Source organism: Anomaloglossus baeobatrachus, chromosome 4, assembly GCF_048569485.1.
Source record: "Anomaloglossus baeobatrachus isolate aAnoBae1 chromosome 4, aAnoBae1.hap1, whole genome shotgun sequence".
NCBI lineage: Eukaryota > Metazoa > Chordata > Amphibia > Anura > Aromobatidae > Anomaloglossus > Anomaloglossus baeobatrachus.
This window is the reverse complement of record NC_134356.1, coordinates 618,928,956-618,944,461: the sequence shown is the minus strand read 5'-3', so window position 1 is coordinate 618,944,461 and position 15,506 is coordinate 618,928,956. Positions and strand designations below refer to the sequence as shown.

The 15,506-nt window shown below is 48.6% G+C and overlaps 1 protein-coding gene across 1 annotated transcript; it reads left to right on the top strand.

Annotated features, from left to right (window-relative positions):
• The first annotated feature begins 2,516 nt into the window (after positions 1–2,516).
• On the top strand, positions 2,517–15,265 carry TMED4 (transmembrane p24 trafficking protein 4). Its single transcript, XM_075346264.1, has 5 exons — positions 2,517–2,752; positions 6,092–6,192; positions 7,344–7,469; positions 9,879–10,025; positions 11,617–15,265. The coding sequence occupies exons 1-5, from the start codon at positions 2,590–2,592 to the stop codon at positions 11,764–11,766; spliced, it is 687 nt and encodes a 228-aa protein (XP_075202379.1). The 5' UTR covers positions 2,517–2,589; the 3' UTR covers positions 11,767–15,265.
• Positions 15,266–15,506: the final 241 nt, after the last annotated feature.

Genomic DNA, 15,506 nt, shown 5'->3' with positions numbered 1-15,506 from the left:
GCGTGCGGGTTGGGATGTGCTTTATTGCATTCAATGCAATAAAGCACATTGAAGAAAAAAAAAAAAAAAGTCATTTAATTCTGAGAGTAGATAGACAGAAGAATAGATAGAGGGATAGATAGATAGACAGAGGGATAGATAGATGATAGATAGACAGAGGGATAGATAGATGATAGATAGACAGAGGGATAGATAGATAGAGAGATAGATGACAGATCGCTGCATTTCCCACGGTCGGCAGTGAGTTCACATTACCGGCTGTGGGAAATGACAGGTAATTACCTATGCTGCTTTCATTCAGCGCTGTGTCTGTGACAGTCGCGGCTGGATGGAAGCAGCGCAGGACGTCGGACCTGGATTACGCCGGAGCTTTGTTTGGGGGGGGGGTTAATAAAATGGTGAACGAGGCTTGTTTGTTTTATTTAAAATAAAGGATTTTTCGGTGTCTGTGTTTTTTTCACTTTACTTACGGGTTGATCATGTCAGCTGTCACATAGACGCTGCCATGATCAAGCCTGGAGTTAATGGCGGTGATCCCCCACCATCATTAACCCCTTGTATTACCTTGCCACCACTGCTACACGGTGGCAAGAAGAGCCGAGGACACGCCGGTATTGTCGCATATTGCATGCGACAGTGCCGGGGCAGCTGCGGCTGATATTCTCGGCTGCCGGAGGGGGAGTGAGGCGGGGGACATTATCCCTGCCCCTCTCCCTCCCCAGCCTGAGAATACCGGGCCGCCGCTGTGTGCTTACCTCGGCTGGAAGGTAAAAATACAGCGGAGCCCACGTTCTTTTTTTTCTATATTTCCGTTTTCTTTCTATGTGTGTTCTATGTGTCTGTGTCTGTGTGATCTATGTGTCTGTGATGTCTGTGTCTGTGATGTGTGTGTGTGTTTACTCTCTGCTCTGCTTCCTCTTCCTGTAATGACATCACTTCCCTGCAAAACCGCAAGCAAGTGATGCACATTACCGGAGGTAAATCGCGAAATACCGCAGGGAATAACGCAGGAAAACGCAGTGAACCGCACAGAATTTGCTGCCTGCGTTATTCCCTGCGGGATTTCATGATTAACATTGGAGTCAATGGAGTGAAATCCCGCAGCAATGTGCGGAAAAGAAGTGACATGCACTTGTTTTTGCTGCGGGATTCCCGCAGCAAAACATGCAGCTGTCAAATTCCGCCCAGTGCGCACAGGATTTTTTTTCTCCATAGGATTTGCTGGTGATTCACTGCAGAGATGTTATGAACATTTTCTGCAGCGAAACATGCAGCAAATCCGCGGCAAAATCCGCGAAAAATCCGGTAAGTGCGCACATAGCCTTACTGTCACTACTCTCACTGTCCTCCTTCTCCTTCCTCTCACTTTGAACTCTCCACTTAATCTGCCTGTGTTTTCCCGCCTCCAGGGCTGTGAACTCCTCGGTGGGCGGAGCCAACCGCCTGGCCCACCCCCTGGTGTGGACATCAGCCCCTGGAGGAAGGCAACAAGGATTTTTGGTTAGCCTTGGTGTTCCTATCTGGGGTGTAGGGTGTGGTGGTGTTATGACCTGTGACCCCCTGGCTTGCCCAGTGCGTCACAGGAGTGCTGCTCGAGTCCCCGGGTCCGGCCCACCGCTGGAGCCACCGAGCAGCAGCAGCGCCGGACCCGAGCGTGGCGAGCGCGTCCCCTCCGCCCACGACACACTCTCAGTAACCAAGCCAGCCCCTCCCCAAGTCCTGTGTCCACGGTGACCCAGCCAGTCCCCTTCCCCCAGCCCTGCAGTGCCCCAGCCAGACCCCTCCTGCAGCCCTGCAGTGACCCAGCCAACCCCTCCCCTAGCCTTGTATCGGCAGTTACCCAGCCAGCTCCTCCCCCAGCCAATAATTTACAGAGACCCAGCCAGCCCCCTCGCCCAGCCCTGTGTTCGCAGTGACCCAGCCAGCCCCCTTCAAGCACTGCACTGACCCAACCAGCTCCTCCAGCCCTGCATTTACAGTGACCCAGCCAGCTCCTCCAGCCCTGCATTTACAGTGACCCAGCCAGCTCCTCCAGCCCTGCATTTACAGTGACCCAGCCAGCTCCTCCTCCAGCCCTGTGTTCGCAGTGACCCAGCCAGCCCCCTTCAAGCACTGCACTGACCCAACCAGCTCCTCCAGCCCTGCATTTACAGTGACCCAGCCAGCCCCCTCCCTCAGACCAGCATCCGTGATGACCCAGCCAGCCCCCTTCTATGCATGGGGCAGTTTGCAGAATTAACAGTACAGTCATGTTTTGTTCCCATTCTGACCATCTCGGCATCAGAACCTCAGTATGTGTATATATATATATATATCTATTGTGAACAAGTACAATGCAGAAAAAATGCAAGAAGCAGTGACTGGTGACGTCACTCAGCCGGGTGAAGATGGAGGCTCTAAGGTGACGTTCCACTCCAGCCAGTGGTGACGTTGCCATTTTCCGGGACCAAGCCTCGCTTTGAGTTTTGCTAAGCTCCGCCCCTGGACAGCATACAGCCAATCAGTAGTCGAGGATGCTTCCCGGATGGAGGCGTGACCCGCAGGAGGCTTGTGTGAGCGCACGCCTCTGTACTATCACTACTGTCAGTCATGTCTCCCCTCGCCCCGGGTTGTGGGACCCTCAGACCCAGTCTGCTCCCGCTGTTTGTGCTGCTGCTGCTCCTCGGCCTGTCCCGGGGCCTCTACTTTCACATCGGGGAGACGGAGAAGCGGTGCTTCATTGAGGAGATCCCGGATGAGACCATGGTGATAGGTGAGAGCGGCAGGTGCAGCCTGTGCCCAGCCCTGGTTGAGAGAGGGTTAAAAGCGCTGACAGGTGCCTTCAACGTTACCGGGGCAACGGTTTAATACTCATGTATCAACGGCTGTAACAAGTTCCGCTCCTATGGAAACGGGTTAAAACTTGTTTACAGTTAAAGGAACAGTAACCGAAATTCTGCGGCGTCTACCAGAAGTGTGCGGGGTATTGTGAGGTCAACAGTCTCCGCCCTCTACAGGATGGCAGATAACAGAGAGCAAGATACACTTAAAGGGGTATTCCCATCCCCAAGAACTTATTTCAATATGTAGTAGGTGTAATAATAATAGCAAATGCCTCCAATTAGGAATGTAGTATAGTGCTCCTGATATAGCCATGTCTCTTACCCCATGTGCAGCTTAAGCTGCTTTCACACATCAGTTTTTTACAATTCGGCGCTTTGCAGAAAAAACGCACCCGTTTTTTGTTTTTTTTTTGCCGCCGGATGCGTTTTTTCCTCATAGACTTGCATTAGCGCCATATTGTGCCGCATGGCCTTGCGTTGCGTCCGTTTTTTGCCAGATGCGGCATATTTACCCGCTGCGGCGGCCGGATGGAATTTGTCTGTGGCAAAAGATCTCCGCGCGCCGCGATTTACAATGCAAGCCTATGGACGCCCGCTGCGGCGCCCTGTGGCAAAAAACGCATCCGGCAACCGGATGCGGTTTTTTTGAACTGCGCATGCTCAGTATCAAACCAGATCCATCAAAAAACGGACGGGCCGCATGGAAAAACTTATGCAACGGATCTGGGGGGGTTTTTCGCCGCATCCGTTGCATAGGTTTTTGAGCCGGATTGAGCCTGATGCAAAAAGAGTCAAAAGTATCAATAGTTATGCCCACGCATATAGTGACAGTTCCTAGTGATTGTAACCATAGATACCTAGGCTGCAATGCCCTGCACATGAGGTAAGAGACATGGCTAATCAGGAGAACTATACTACATTTCTAATTGGAGGTATTTGTTAATAATAATATTATTATTGTTATTATTATTAGACCTACTACATATTGGGAGAGGATCTTGGAGATGAGGATACCCCTTTAAGTACAGAGGTTTCAGTTTTTCTGCCTGTTAGTAGAGATGTGTTGACAGGAATTTTTTAGCGTTAACCCCTTCAGTTTGTATGTTCATTTTGCCTCCCCTTTTTCAAAGATCCATCATTTATTTTATTTCTCTGTCACTATAGCCGTATGAGGACCCCATGTTACCTTACAGTGTATGGGAAAAAGAATCCTCAAGTGCGGTAAAATAAAAACAAAAACAAACCCCCCCATATCTATCAATCTCTCTCTATCCACCATTGTTTCCAGTGTTCATTGTGCAGTAAATAATATTGCCCCGGTCACAGACTCTCCAGGTCAGTATTATCTATGGTGATTCCACACTTGGATACGTATGATTGTTACTACATTACTGAAATATTCAAGATCTGGAAAACAGAGACTAAAGGCCCAGTCACACACAACGACTTACCAGCGATCCCGGAAATGATGCGACCTGATAGGGATCGCAGGTAAGTCGCTGGGAGGTCGCAGGTGAGATGTCACAGTCAGATCTTACCAGCGATGCAGGAACAATACTGGTCGCAGCAGCGACCTGTATAACGATCTCAGCAGTCACTGTGACCCTGTCACACAGCGTCACACACAGCGATGGGTCCTGCCCAGCAGGACATCGCCTTTGAAGAAAATGGCCTGGACCATTCTGCAACGACCGGAGACCTCACAGCAGGGGCCTGATCGCTGGTAGGTGTCACACATAACAAGATCGCTAACGGGATCGCTACTGCCTCACAGAAACCGTGCCTCAGCTGCGATCTCGCTATGTGTGACGGCACCTTTAGTGTTTTGTGTCCCATGATCTTCCCGTGCATGGCGCTGTGTGCGGCGTCGCGTTCTCCCTGGTGCGCTGGCTCAGTGATGCCGCAGGTGGAGACATTTTACCTTCGTAATACATTTTTTGGCAGCTGCGGGGGTGAACACTGATTTTGGTGTTTTGTTTTTTCTTTGATGTATGAACTTAACAATTTAATTGTTCAACCCAACTTTAACACTTAAAGCTATACCAAATATGTATTTTGTAATATTTCTATATTTTTAGCTGGAGAGAAAGGATGTGATTTTTTTTTTTTTTTTTATTATATATATAAAGTGAACCCGTCAGGTGCAATATGCAGCCAGGACCTTGAGCAGTTCTGTGTGCATATTGCTAATTCCTGCCTAAAGGCTACTTTACACGCTGCTATATCGGTACCGATATCGCCATTGTGGGTACCCGCCCCCATCTGTTGTGCGACACAGGCAAATCGCTGCCCGTGGCGCACAACATCGCCCAGACCCGTCACACATACTTACCTGCCCGGCGACGTCGCTGTGACCGGCGAACCGCCTCCTTTCTAAGGGGGCGGTTCGTTCAGCGTCACAGCTGCGTCACTGAACCGCCGCCCAATAGCAGCGGAGGGGCGGAGATGAGCGGGACGTAACATCCCGCCCACCTCCTTCCTTCCGCATAGCGGCCGGGAGGCAGGTAAGGAGAGGTTCCTCGTTCCTGCGGTGTCACACGGAGCGATGTGTGCTGCCGCAGCAACGAGGAACAATCTCGTTACTGCTGCAGTAACTATTTTTGAGAATGGACCCCCATGTCACCGATGAGTGATAACGATGCAAAATCGCTCATCGGTGTCACACGCAACGGCATCGCTAATGCGGCCGGATGTGCGTCACCAATTCTGTGACCCCAACGAGTTCGCATTAGCGATGTCGTAGCGTGTAAAGCCCCCTTAACCGTCCCTGTATACACTAGCATAGATAAAGAGATTTTTAGAGAAAATATTTCTAAAGATCCTTTATGATATGCTAATGAGCATGAGGACTAGTCCCAAGGGTGTTTCTCTCCTTGGCTAGTCAGCCCACATAGAATGCTAGCACACGCCTATGGGCGTACTAATATGCTAATGAATATGCTGCAACGCCGCACATACCTCAATTTTCATGGCGTCCGGCGGAGGATGGATGAGCTCTGCACATGATCTGGAGTACCCGAGGCTTCCAGTGATGCCCACTAAACTGATCCAGAGTGTTCACGTCCCGGCGTCAGTGAGGTACAGTGCGCGTGACCGGAAGTGGTGAAGACTCCGAACCATGCCCAGTGCGCGTCCATCCTCCGGGCTCGGTAATGGTGTAATGGTTTCAGTAATGTAGTTTTTCAGTTATCAAGGCAAAAATGTGCAGTCTAGACGCTGATGAAGGTGAGAGGAGCCGGAGTCATCAGTCACATTCTATTTAATTACAGGAAATTACAAGACTCAGCTATGGGACAAACAGGCCGAGACCTTCCTGCCGTCTACGCCAGGTCTGGGCATGCATGTGGAGGTGAAAGACCCTGACGGCAAGGTAATAAGAGGCTGTCCTCTGCATCTTATATCTTCAACCCCCCCTATAAAGTCATTTGTATTATATGGTTCCTGCTTGATTTGCAACCCTCCGCTCAACCCCATATGTATATACATCAGGCTGTTAGTTGGGGTCAGTGGAGCTGGGAGCGGCGGCCGTATAATAGTAATTTTAGCCTAATGCTGGGCTCTTATGCAGGCTGACTGCGCAAGAAAAAGGAAAAACACAAAGTCTGAGCTTTCAGCTGTATTATTAGACCCTTACCGCAAGGTGCTTATTGTTGTTGACACTCATGTCTTATTTGACAGCCACTTTGACTGTCAGGACTGGGCTATACCACAGCGGCACCTCGGCTGTGCTCCGGTCTGTGTGACTCTAGGGATATAACACAGCGGCACCTCGGCTGTGCTCCGGTCTGTGTGACTTTAGGGCTATAACACAGCGGCACCTCGGCCGTGCTCCGGGCTGTGTGACTCTAGGGCTATAACACAGCGGCACCTCGGCCGTGCTCCGGGCTGTGTGACTCTAGGGCTATAACACAGCGGAACCTCGGCCGTGCTCCGGGCTGTGTGACTCTAGGGCTATAACACAGCGGCACCTCGGCTGTGCTCCGGGCTGTGTGACTCTAGGGCTATAATACAGCGGCACCTCGGCCGTGCTCCGGTCTGTGTGACTCTAGGGATATAACACAGCGGCACCTCGTCTGTGTTCCGGTCTGTGTGACTCTAGGGATATAGCACAGCGGCACCTCGGCTGTGCTCCGGTCTGTGTGACTCTAGGGCTATAACACAGCGGCACCTCGGCTGTGCTCCGGTCTGTGTGACTCTAGGGATATAACACAGCGGCACCTCGTCTGTGTTCCGGTCTGTGTGACTCTAGGGATATAGCACAGCGGCACCTCGGCCGTGCTCTGGTCTGTGTGACCCTAGGGCTATAGCACAGCGGCACCTCGGCTGTGCTCCGGTCTGTGTGACCCTAGGGCTATAGCATGGCGGCACCTCGGCTGTGGCAGCAGTGTTGGGGTTGTCAGTCTGGGGATGAAGCTTTATGTATCCCATCCATCTCCAAGTAACTGTGTTGCATTATATATATTTATATGTTCATATTAACCATTTACTATGAAACTGATTTACTCCTTTTGTGTTTTGCAGGTCATCCTCTCCAGACAGTACGGGTCAGAGGGCCGCTTTACCTTCACCTCTCACACCCCCGGGGAACACCAGATCTGCCTGCACTCCAACTCCACTCGAATGGCTCTCTTTGCTGGAGGGAAACTGGTATATAATGATAATAATTCCAATTTTACTGTCTTTATTTTTGTGCAGTTGGCGCCACATAGTATTGAGAGCAGCCATAGTGGTGCGGCCTTCAGTCTTCCCGTAGTAATGCATCGCTCTGTCTCTGGAGGATCTACACCACTTATAACTGTAACAGACCGCGTGCAATTCTTCTATTCACCTGAGGGGGTGCTGCAGCTTCCTTTTACCATAGATCACATCTGATTGCATTGACTTGGGCTAACCTAGCAAAAACCCTACATCATCTGCGAGAAAACGTAGCACAAAATATTTGCATATCAAACATAAAAAAATACTGCACCATAAAATCAATTACAGACTGGTGAAAGGAAAGTTCCCAAAGTTAAGGGGTTTAGCTCAGATTTCTTATATTTTGCCTGTGCTGTTCTGTGACGATCTCTCCTAGGCTCCACCTGTCACAGGCCGCTCCTGCCGGCGGATTCTTCATGTAAATATGAAAAATATATACCGGATTTTTCAGATTATAAGACGCACTTTTCCTCCCAAAAATTTGAGAGGAAAATGAGGGGTGTGTCTTAAAATCCAAATATAGCTTACCGGGGGGAGGGCTGTCTGTGTGGACGGCCGGGTGCCTGCGGCTGCGTGTGGACGGCCGGGTGCCTGCGGCTGCGTGTGGACGGCCGGGTGCCTGCGGCTGCGTGTGGGCGGCCGGGTGCCTGCGGCTGCGTGTGGGCGGCCGGGTGCCTGCGGCTGCGTGTGGGCGGCTGGGTGCCTGCGGCTGCGTGTGGGCGGCCGGGTGCCTGCGGCTGCGTGTGGACGGCCGGGTGCCTGCGGCTGCGTGTGGACGGCCGGGTGCCTGCGGCTGCGTGTGGACGGCCGGGTGCCTGCGGCTGCGTGTGGACGGCCGGGTGCCTGCGGCTGCGTGTGGACGGCCGGGTGCCTGCGGCTGCGTGTGGACGGCCGGGTGCCTGCGGCTGCGTGTGGACGGCCGGGTGCCTGCGGCTGCGTGTGGACGGCCGGGTGCCTGCGGCTGCGTGTGGACGGCCGGGTGCCTGCGGCTGCGTGTGGACGGCCGGGTGCCTGCGGCTGCGTGTGGACGGCCGGGTGCCTGCGGCTGCGTGTGGACGGCCGGGTGCCTGCGGCTGCGTGTGGACGGCCGGGTGCCTGCGGCTGCGTGTGGACGGCCGGGTGCCTGCGGCTGCGTGTGGACGGCCGGGTGCCTGCGGCTGCGTGTGGACGGCCGGGTGCCTGTCGGTGCTGGCTGCCTCTCTGTGCTTGCGTGCGGGTGGCCTGCTGGCTGCCACTCTGCGCTGGTGGCTGTGTGGACTGCAGTGTCCCAGTTTCAAATGATGGCGCCGGGAGTCAGTGCGTGTGCAGATATAACCCTTGGATGAGAGCTCCATCTGCACATGCGCCGCTCCAGGCGCCATCATTCAAACTGAGACCGTGGACAGACTGGGACACTCACTGCAGCGGCCTGCTCCACCACTCTCCCTCTGCCGCTGCTACTGACCGCCGCTGCCAACACAGTCGCCGCGGCTGGCAGCACAACTTCTGCCTCCTGTGACCCCGCTTTACCACCACTGCTGCCCCCCTCCAGTAAGAACACCGGATTATAAGGTGGACCCCATTTTTATTTTTTTTACCTTTTTTTTATCTCTAAATTTGGGGTGCATCTTATAAAATGAAAAAAACTGTACTCTGCTGTAACTAATTAAAAGCATAGTGCATATAAATAAACATGGGGGACTTAGTAAACACAAATTTGGATCAATAAAGTATAAAGCCATCCAACAAAGACAAGGTGTACATAATTGGGACAGTACCTACACTCTCAAGTATTATCCGAGCAGTGAGCAACACCTCAGTGCTCAGCCCAGTGCGAGCCTATTGGAGTGTTTCAGTGTTTTGCACTGGGGTAATAACAGCGTGATCAGATGTAGTGTGCACCAAAAAAAAGGAAAACCTCCAACCACCCTCTTCCTTCCATGGGTCCACTCATCTCTACTCCTAATCTGAGAGCAGCATAATGTAGGGGCAGAGAGCCTGATTACAGTGGTGTCACTTACTGAGCTGCTTAGTGTAGTTTGGATAAAATCACTGTTTAATGAGCAGTAGATTATCATTACAGGACTACTTGGCGTGCTGCAGGTAGTCCCGCATATTCATGAGCCCTGTATAACTGCTAGATCTGCAGCAGAGAAAACATTGATTTTTATCAAAATGACAGCAAACAGCTCGGTAAGTGACACATCACTGGAATCAGGGTCTCTGTCTCTACATTATGCTGCTCTCAGATGGGGGAGCAAAAACCTGGTAACAAATTCCCTTTAATTCTGCATGTACAAAAAACTGAGCCCATAATATGATTTTGGGATTAACCCTTCAATTCTTCGGCATGACACCAGATCTTGGATTCTGTTCCAGAGAGTTCATTTGGACATCCAGATAGGAGAACACACAAATAATTACCCAGAGATCGCAGCAAAGGACAAACTGACAGAACTACAGCTCCGCGTCAGACAACTCCTGGATCAGGTGGAGCAAATCCAAAAGGAGCAGAACTATCAGAGGGTAAGATGGGGACCCTTTATTTTTAGAAAATGATTGAAACAACACATATGCATGTATATATGAAACACAAATGTAAATATATATGTGTGTGTGTTAGAGAGATATAATAATAATATATATATATATATATATATACACACACACACACACACAATTAGTGCAGACCAAGAGTTTGGAAACACCTCCTCATTCAAAGAGTTTTCTTTATTTCCATGACTCTGAAAATTGTAGATTCACATTGAAGGCATCAAAACTATGAATTAACACATGTGGAATTAAACACTTAAAAAAGTGTGAAACAACTGAAAATATGTCTTATATTCTAGGTTCTTCAAAGTAGCCACCTTTTGCTTTGATTACTGCTTTGCACACTCTTGGCATTCTCTTGATGAGCTTCAAGAGGTAGTCACCGGAAATGGTCTTCCAACAGTCTTGAAGGAGTTCCCAGAGATGCTTAGCATTTGTTGGCCCTTTTGCCTTCCCTCTCCGGTCCAGCTCACCCCAAACCATCTCAATTGGGTTCAGGTCTGGTGATTGTGGAGACCAGGTCATCTGGTGTAGCACCCCATCACTCCCCTTCTTAGGCATATACCCCTTACACAGCCTGGAGGTGTGTTTGGGGTCATTGTTCTGTTGAAAAATAAATGATCGTCCAAGTAAACGCAAACCGGATGGAATAGCACGCCGCTGCAAGATGCTGTGGTAGCCATGCTGGTTCTCTATGCCTTCAATTTTGAATAAATCCCCAACAGTGTCACCAGCAAAGCACCCCCACACTATCACACCTCCTCCTCCATGCTTCACAGTGGGAACCAGCCATGTAGAGTCCATCCGTTCACCTTTTCTGCATCGCACAAAGACACGGTGGTTGGATCCAAAGATCTCAAATTTGGACTCATCAGACCAAACCACAGATTTCCACTGGTCTAATGTCCATTCCTTGTGTTCTTTAGCCCAAACAAGTCTCTTCTGCTTGTTGCCTTTCCTTAGCAGTGGTTTCCTAGCAGCTATTTTACCATGAAGACCTACTGCACAAAGTCTCCTCTTAACAGTTGTTCTAGAGATGTGTCTGCTGCTAGAACTCTGTGTGGCATTGACCTGGTCTCTAATCTAAGCTGCTGTTAACCTGCGATTTCTGAGGCTGGTGACCCAGATAAACTTATCCTCTGCAGCAGAGGTGACTCTTGGTCTTCCTTTCCTGGGGCGGTCCTCATGTGAATATAAGACATATTTTCAATTGTTTCACACTTTTCTGTTAAGTATTTCATTCCACATGTGTTGATTCATAGTTTTGATGCCTTCAATGTGAATCTAAAATACAATCAGAGTCATGAAAATAAAGATAACTCTTTGAATGAGGTGTGTCCAAACTTTTAGTCTGTGCTGTGTGTATATATATATATATATATATATATATATATATATATATATATATATATATATATATATATATATATATATATATATATATATATATATATATATATATATATATATATATATATATATATATATATATATATATATATATATTATACATATTACACACATGTATAAATAAAATCCACTGACTCCTTTCTTTTTGTTGCAGTACCGTGAGGAGCGATTCCGTCTGACCAGCGAGAGCACAAACCAGCGCGTCCTGTGGTGGTCCATTGCCCAGACTCTGATTCTTATTCTCACTGGCATCTGGCAAATGAGACACCTTAAGAGCTTTTTCGAGGCCAAGAAACTAGTGTGAAGTGTCTACCTCCATGCCCAACTCTGCATACTATGTACCCGCCACATGTGGACAAAAAGGAATGGTTTTCCCATTATCCCCGTCCGCTCAATACGAGCAGATATTACATGTATATACCTAAAAAGTCCTAAACTAAATGAAGACCGGTGGGTGGAAAGCTCCAGTCGCTCCGGTCCTGCTCGCTGTCCTTTATATTTATAGGTGTCCATTGCTCCCCTCCGGCGATCTGGCGACGTCACTATACAGGGCAGGATCCTTTCTAACAAATAAAAGTGAAATGTTATCGGCTCGTGCAGTAAGTGACTGGAGCCACATAATGATGATGAGGTTCTAATTGTTGCATTCATTTGTTTCCACAGAGGTACTTATTTATCTAAATAGTGATTAAAGGGGTTGTCCACCCAGGAAACATTTATTTCAGAAGGGGTTAAAATGAGAACATCTTTCTTGTCTTCTGGATCTGATGCTTCCCGATCTCCGCGTCACCGCTGCTTATGAGATCGGGACCGCGGGAAGTGTCAGGATCAGAGCGAAGCGCGAGCGTTTGGGTTTCCCGTTATTTGTTTTCACCAATTCTGAGCTGTTAATGTTTTCTTGGCTGGACAAGATCTTTTTAAAGAATATTTCCTTCTAAAAACAAACTCCCTCAGGTAAGTACGCGTCGTCTTCTCTCAAGGATTTTAAAAAAACACTAAGTAGCTCTATCTATGTATGGAACGCTGGGCAATCCCCAGTATGGCTGCCAGCCCCGTATCCTCCGTAGTGGTCGCTCGGCTTTCCTAGATTCCTATATGATAGATCGGCCCAGTTATTCAGAGATTAAAGGCCCCGTCACACACAGAGATAAATGTTTGGCAGATCTGTGGTTGCAGTGAAATCATGGACATATTGTTCCATTTGTACACAGCCACAAACCTGGCACTGATTGTCCACAATTTCACTGCAACCACAGATCTGCCGCAGATTTATCTCTGTGTGTGACAGGGCCTTTAGGGGCAGGCTTTGCTTGGCTTGGCTGATTTGCTGTGTGTCGATATTGATGGGCATTTTTGTTTTGGGTTTTTTTTGTGGTCACTTTTGGATAGAGTAGAGGGAAGAAACAGGGTTTTAAGGGGGAATTTGATCTTTAAAGATTGCAAGGAGATTTATCAAAACTGGTGTAAAGAAAAGTGTGAGAGAAACTAGATGAGAAATCCTATTACTGAGAGTGATTGGCAATTTATGCATTTAGAGATTTACAGACTTGTTACAGTCTATGGGCACCAAAGAGCGGACAATCAGGGGCAAGTTTATTATTTCTACACTCGTCTACTAAATTGTTGGCCGTGGATAATGCAACTTAGTACGCTCAGTGTATGAAGTATGCTCCTGTGTCTGCAGTCTTCAATACGCTCAGTGTATGAAGTATGCTCCTGTGTCTGCAGTCTTCAATACGCTCAGTGTATGAAGTATGCTCCTGCGTCTGCAGCCTTCAGTACGCTCAGTGTATCAAGTATGCTCCTGTGTCTGCAGCCTTCAGTACGCTCAGTGAATGAAGTATGCTCCTGTGTCTGCAGTCTTCAGTACGCTCAGTGAATGAAGTATGCTCCTGAGTCTGCAGTCTTCAGTACGCTCAGTGAATGAAGTATGCTCCTGCGTCTGCAGTCTTCAGTACGCTCAGTGTAGGAAGTATGCTCCTGCGTCTGCAGCCTTCAGTACGCTCAGTGTATGAAGTATGCTCCTGTGTCTGCAGTTCTCATTATGCTACCACGTCTGCAGTCTTCAGTAAGTTCAGTGTACGAAGTATACTCCTGTGTCTACAGCCTTCAGTACGCTCAGTGCCGAAAACTGCAGAAACAGGAATATACTTTGTACACTGAGTGTACTGAAGACTGCAGACATGGGAGCATACCTTGTACGCTGAGCATACTGAAGTATGCTCCCATATTTGCAGTCATTCGTACACTGAGCGTACTAAGTATGCTCCCATGTCTGCAGTCTTCAATACGCTCAGTGTACGAAGTATGCTCCCATGTCTGCAGTTTTCGTACCCCGAGCATACTGACAACTGCAGACATGGGAGCATATTTTGGACACTCAGCATACTGAAGTATGCTCCTATGTCTGCAGTCTTCAGTACTTTTAGCGTACAAGGTATGCTCCTGTGTCTGCAGTCCCCTCAATACGCTCAGTGTATGAAGTATGCTCCCGAGTCTGCAGTCTTCAATACGCTCAGTGTATGAAGTATGCTCCTGTGTCTGCAGTCTTCAGTACTTTTAGCGTACAAGGTATGCTCCTGTGTCTGCAGTCCCCTCAATACGCTCAGTGTGTGAAGTATACTCCCATGTCTGCAGTCCTCAGTAAACTTGTGTATGAAGTAGCCACTTGTGTTCCTCGTCCATTACATATTGGGAAGAACACGTCTTGATTGTTAATGGAACAGGACCACCCCACTTCCCCCCCCGCCCTGTACTACAAACGTCCCTATAATACTTTTGCGCCCCCAGCAGTTAGTAGTATTGAGCTTTTGCCGACTGCTCATGTACCATATACTAGTAATATGTGAAAAACCTGAATTTTCGGCTTCGGTAACCTGTCTGATGTATATGTCAGGATTGATCATTGGTGTCTACCAAATACCATAGTCTACTATGCCAGATTTGATAAAGCAATACATTTATATTGGACGGACACCATAGTTATTTTCTGTTATTGGGGGAGGGGGGCAGAGCAATAGCTGGAATTGTGTGAATGGGACAGGTGACTTTACTTTTAATTCAAGTTGGGGGTAGTTGTACTGCACATAGACTTGTCAGATTACGTTACTTGTCAGGATTGTGCCCCCAAGGGAAGAGCCACTGATTGGCATCCTTCTTTCTACACACTGCATAGGCACAAAGCTGCCAATCAGTGGTGGGTGTGGGGTTATACAGGGCTCATGAATATGGAGGACTACATGGCAGCAGGTTGACTAGTACTCTAATCTTATCTACTGATAAAACAGTGATTTTCTTAAAACTACAGCAAGCAGCCCAGTAAGTGACACATCACTGGAATCAGGGTCTCTGCCTCTATATAATGCTTACTTTAGGGAAGCAAAACCCTGGTGACAGATTCCCTTTAATGGTACTGGAAGAATAAATATCTGGGAGAATGGTGCGATTGACCCTTTGATACACAGTGAAGAATATTTTTTACATCTATAAGGGGTTTGTAAATCTCAATGTATGTCCTACAGGAAGCCTCACTCATGTCTGCGATGGCTTTTCTTTAGCAGAAATTTCTACCACCCTCCTGCCGCCTGTGGACACAACCCGGTACAGTCTCCCCGCAGTCACACTGTTTGACCACACTGATTTGTACCACACAACACTTGGGGTGTCCCTACACGTCGTCCCCATACTTGTCCTTGTCATCATGGCCTCCAAAATAATGTGTCTGATATATTTTATTACTGGGGGGAAGAATGTCTGTCTTTCTGTGACTATTGAATTGTAATAAAAGAGAATATTTCCATGTCCATGGGGTCGTTATGTCTGCTGTCCATCAGTGATGTTTGGAGTCTGAATCCCTGTCTGTAATGAGCATGAGGGTCTCCAGAATGGAGATGGCTGGTGTGCGCCCTTCTCCCTATGCAACGAGTGTTACACACTGCCCCTATGAGAGATGCCGGACCGTTCCTGTGTAGAGATAGTGACCCCGGGAAGCTGGGTTCACATTGTTGGGTGACAATTTGGGAAATCGTGGCCGTCCCTGGCTCT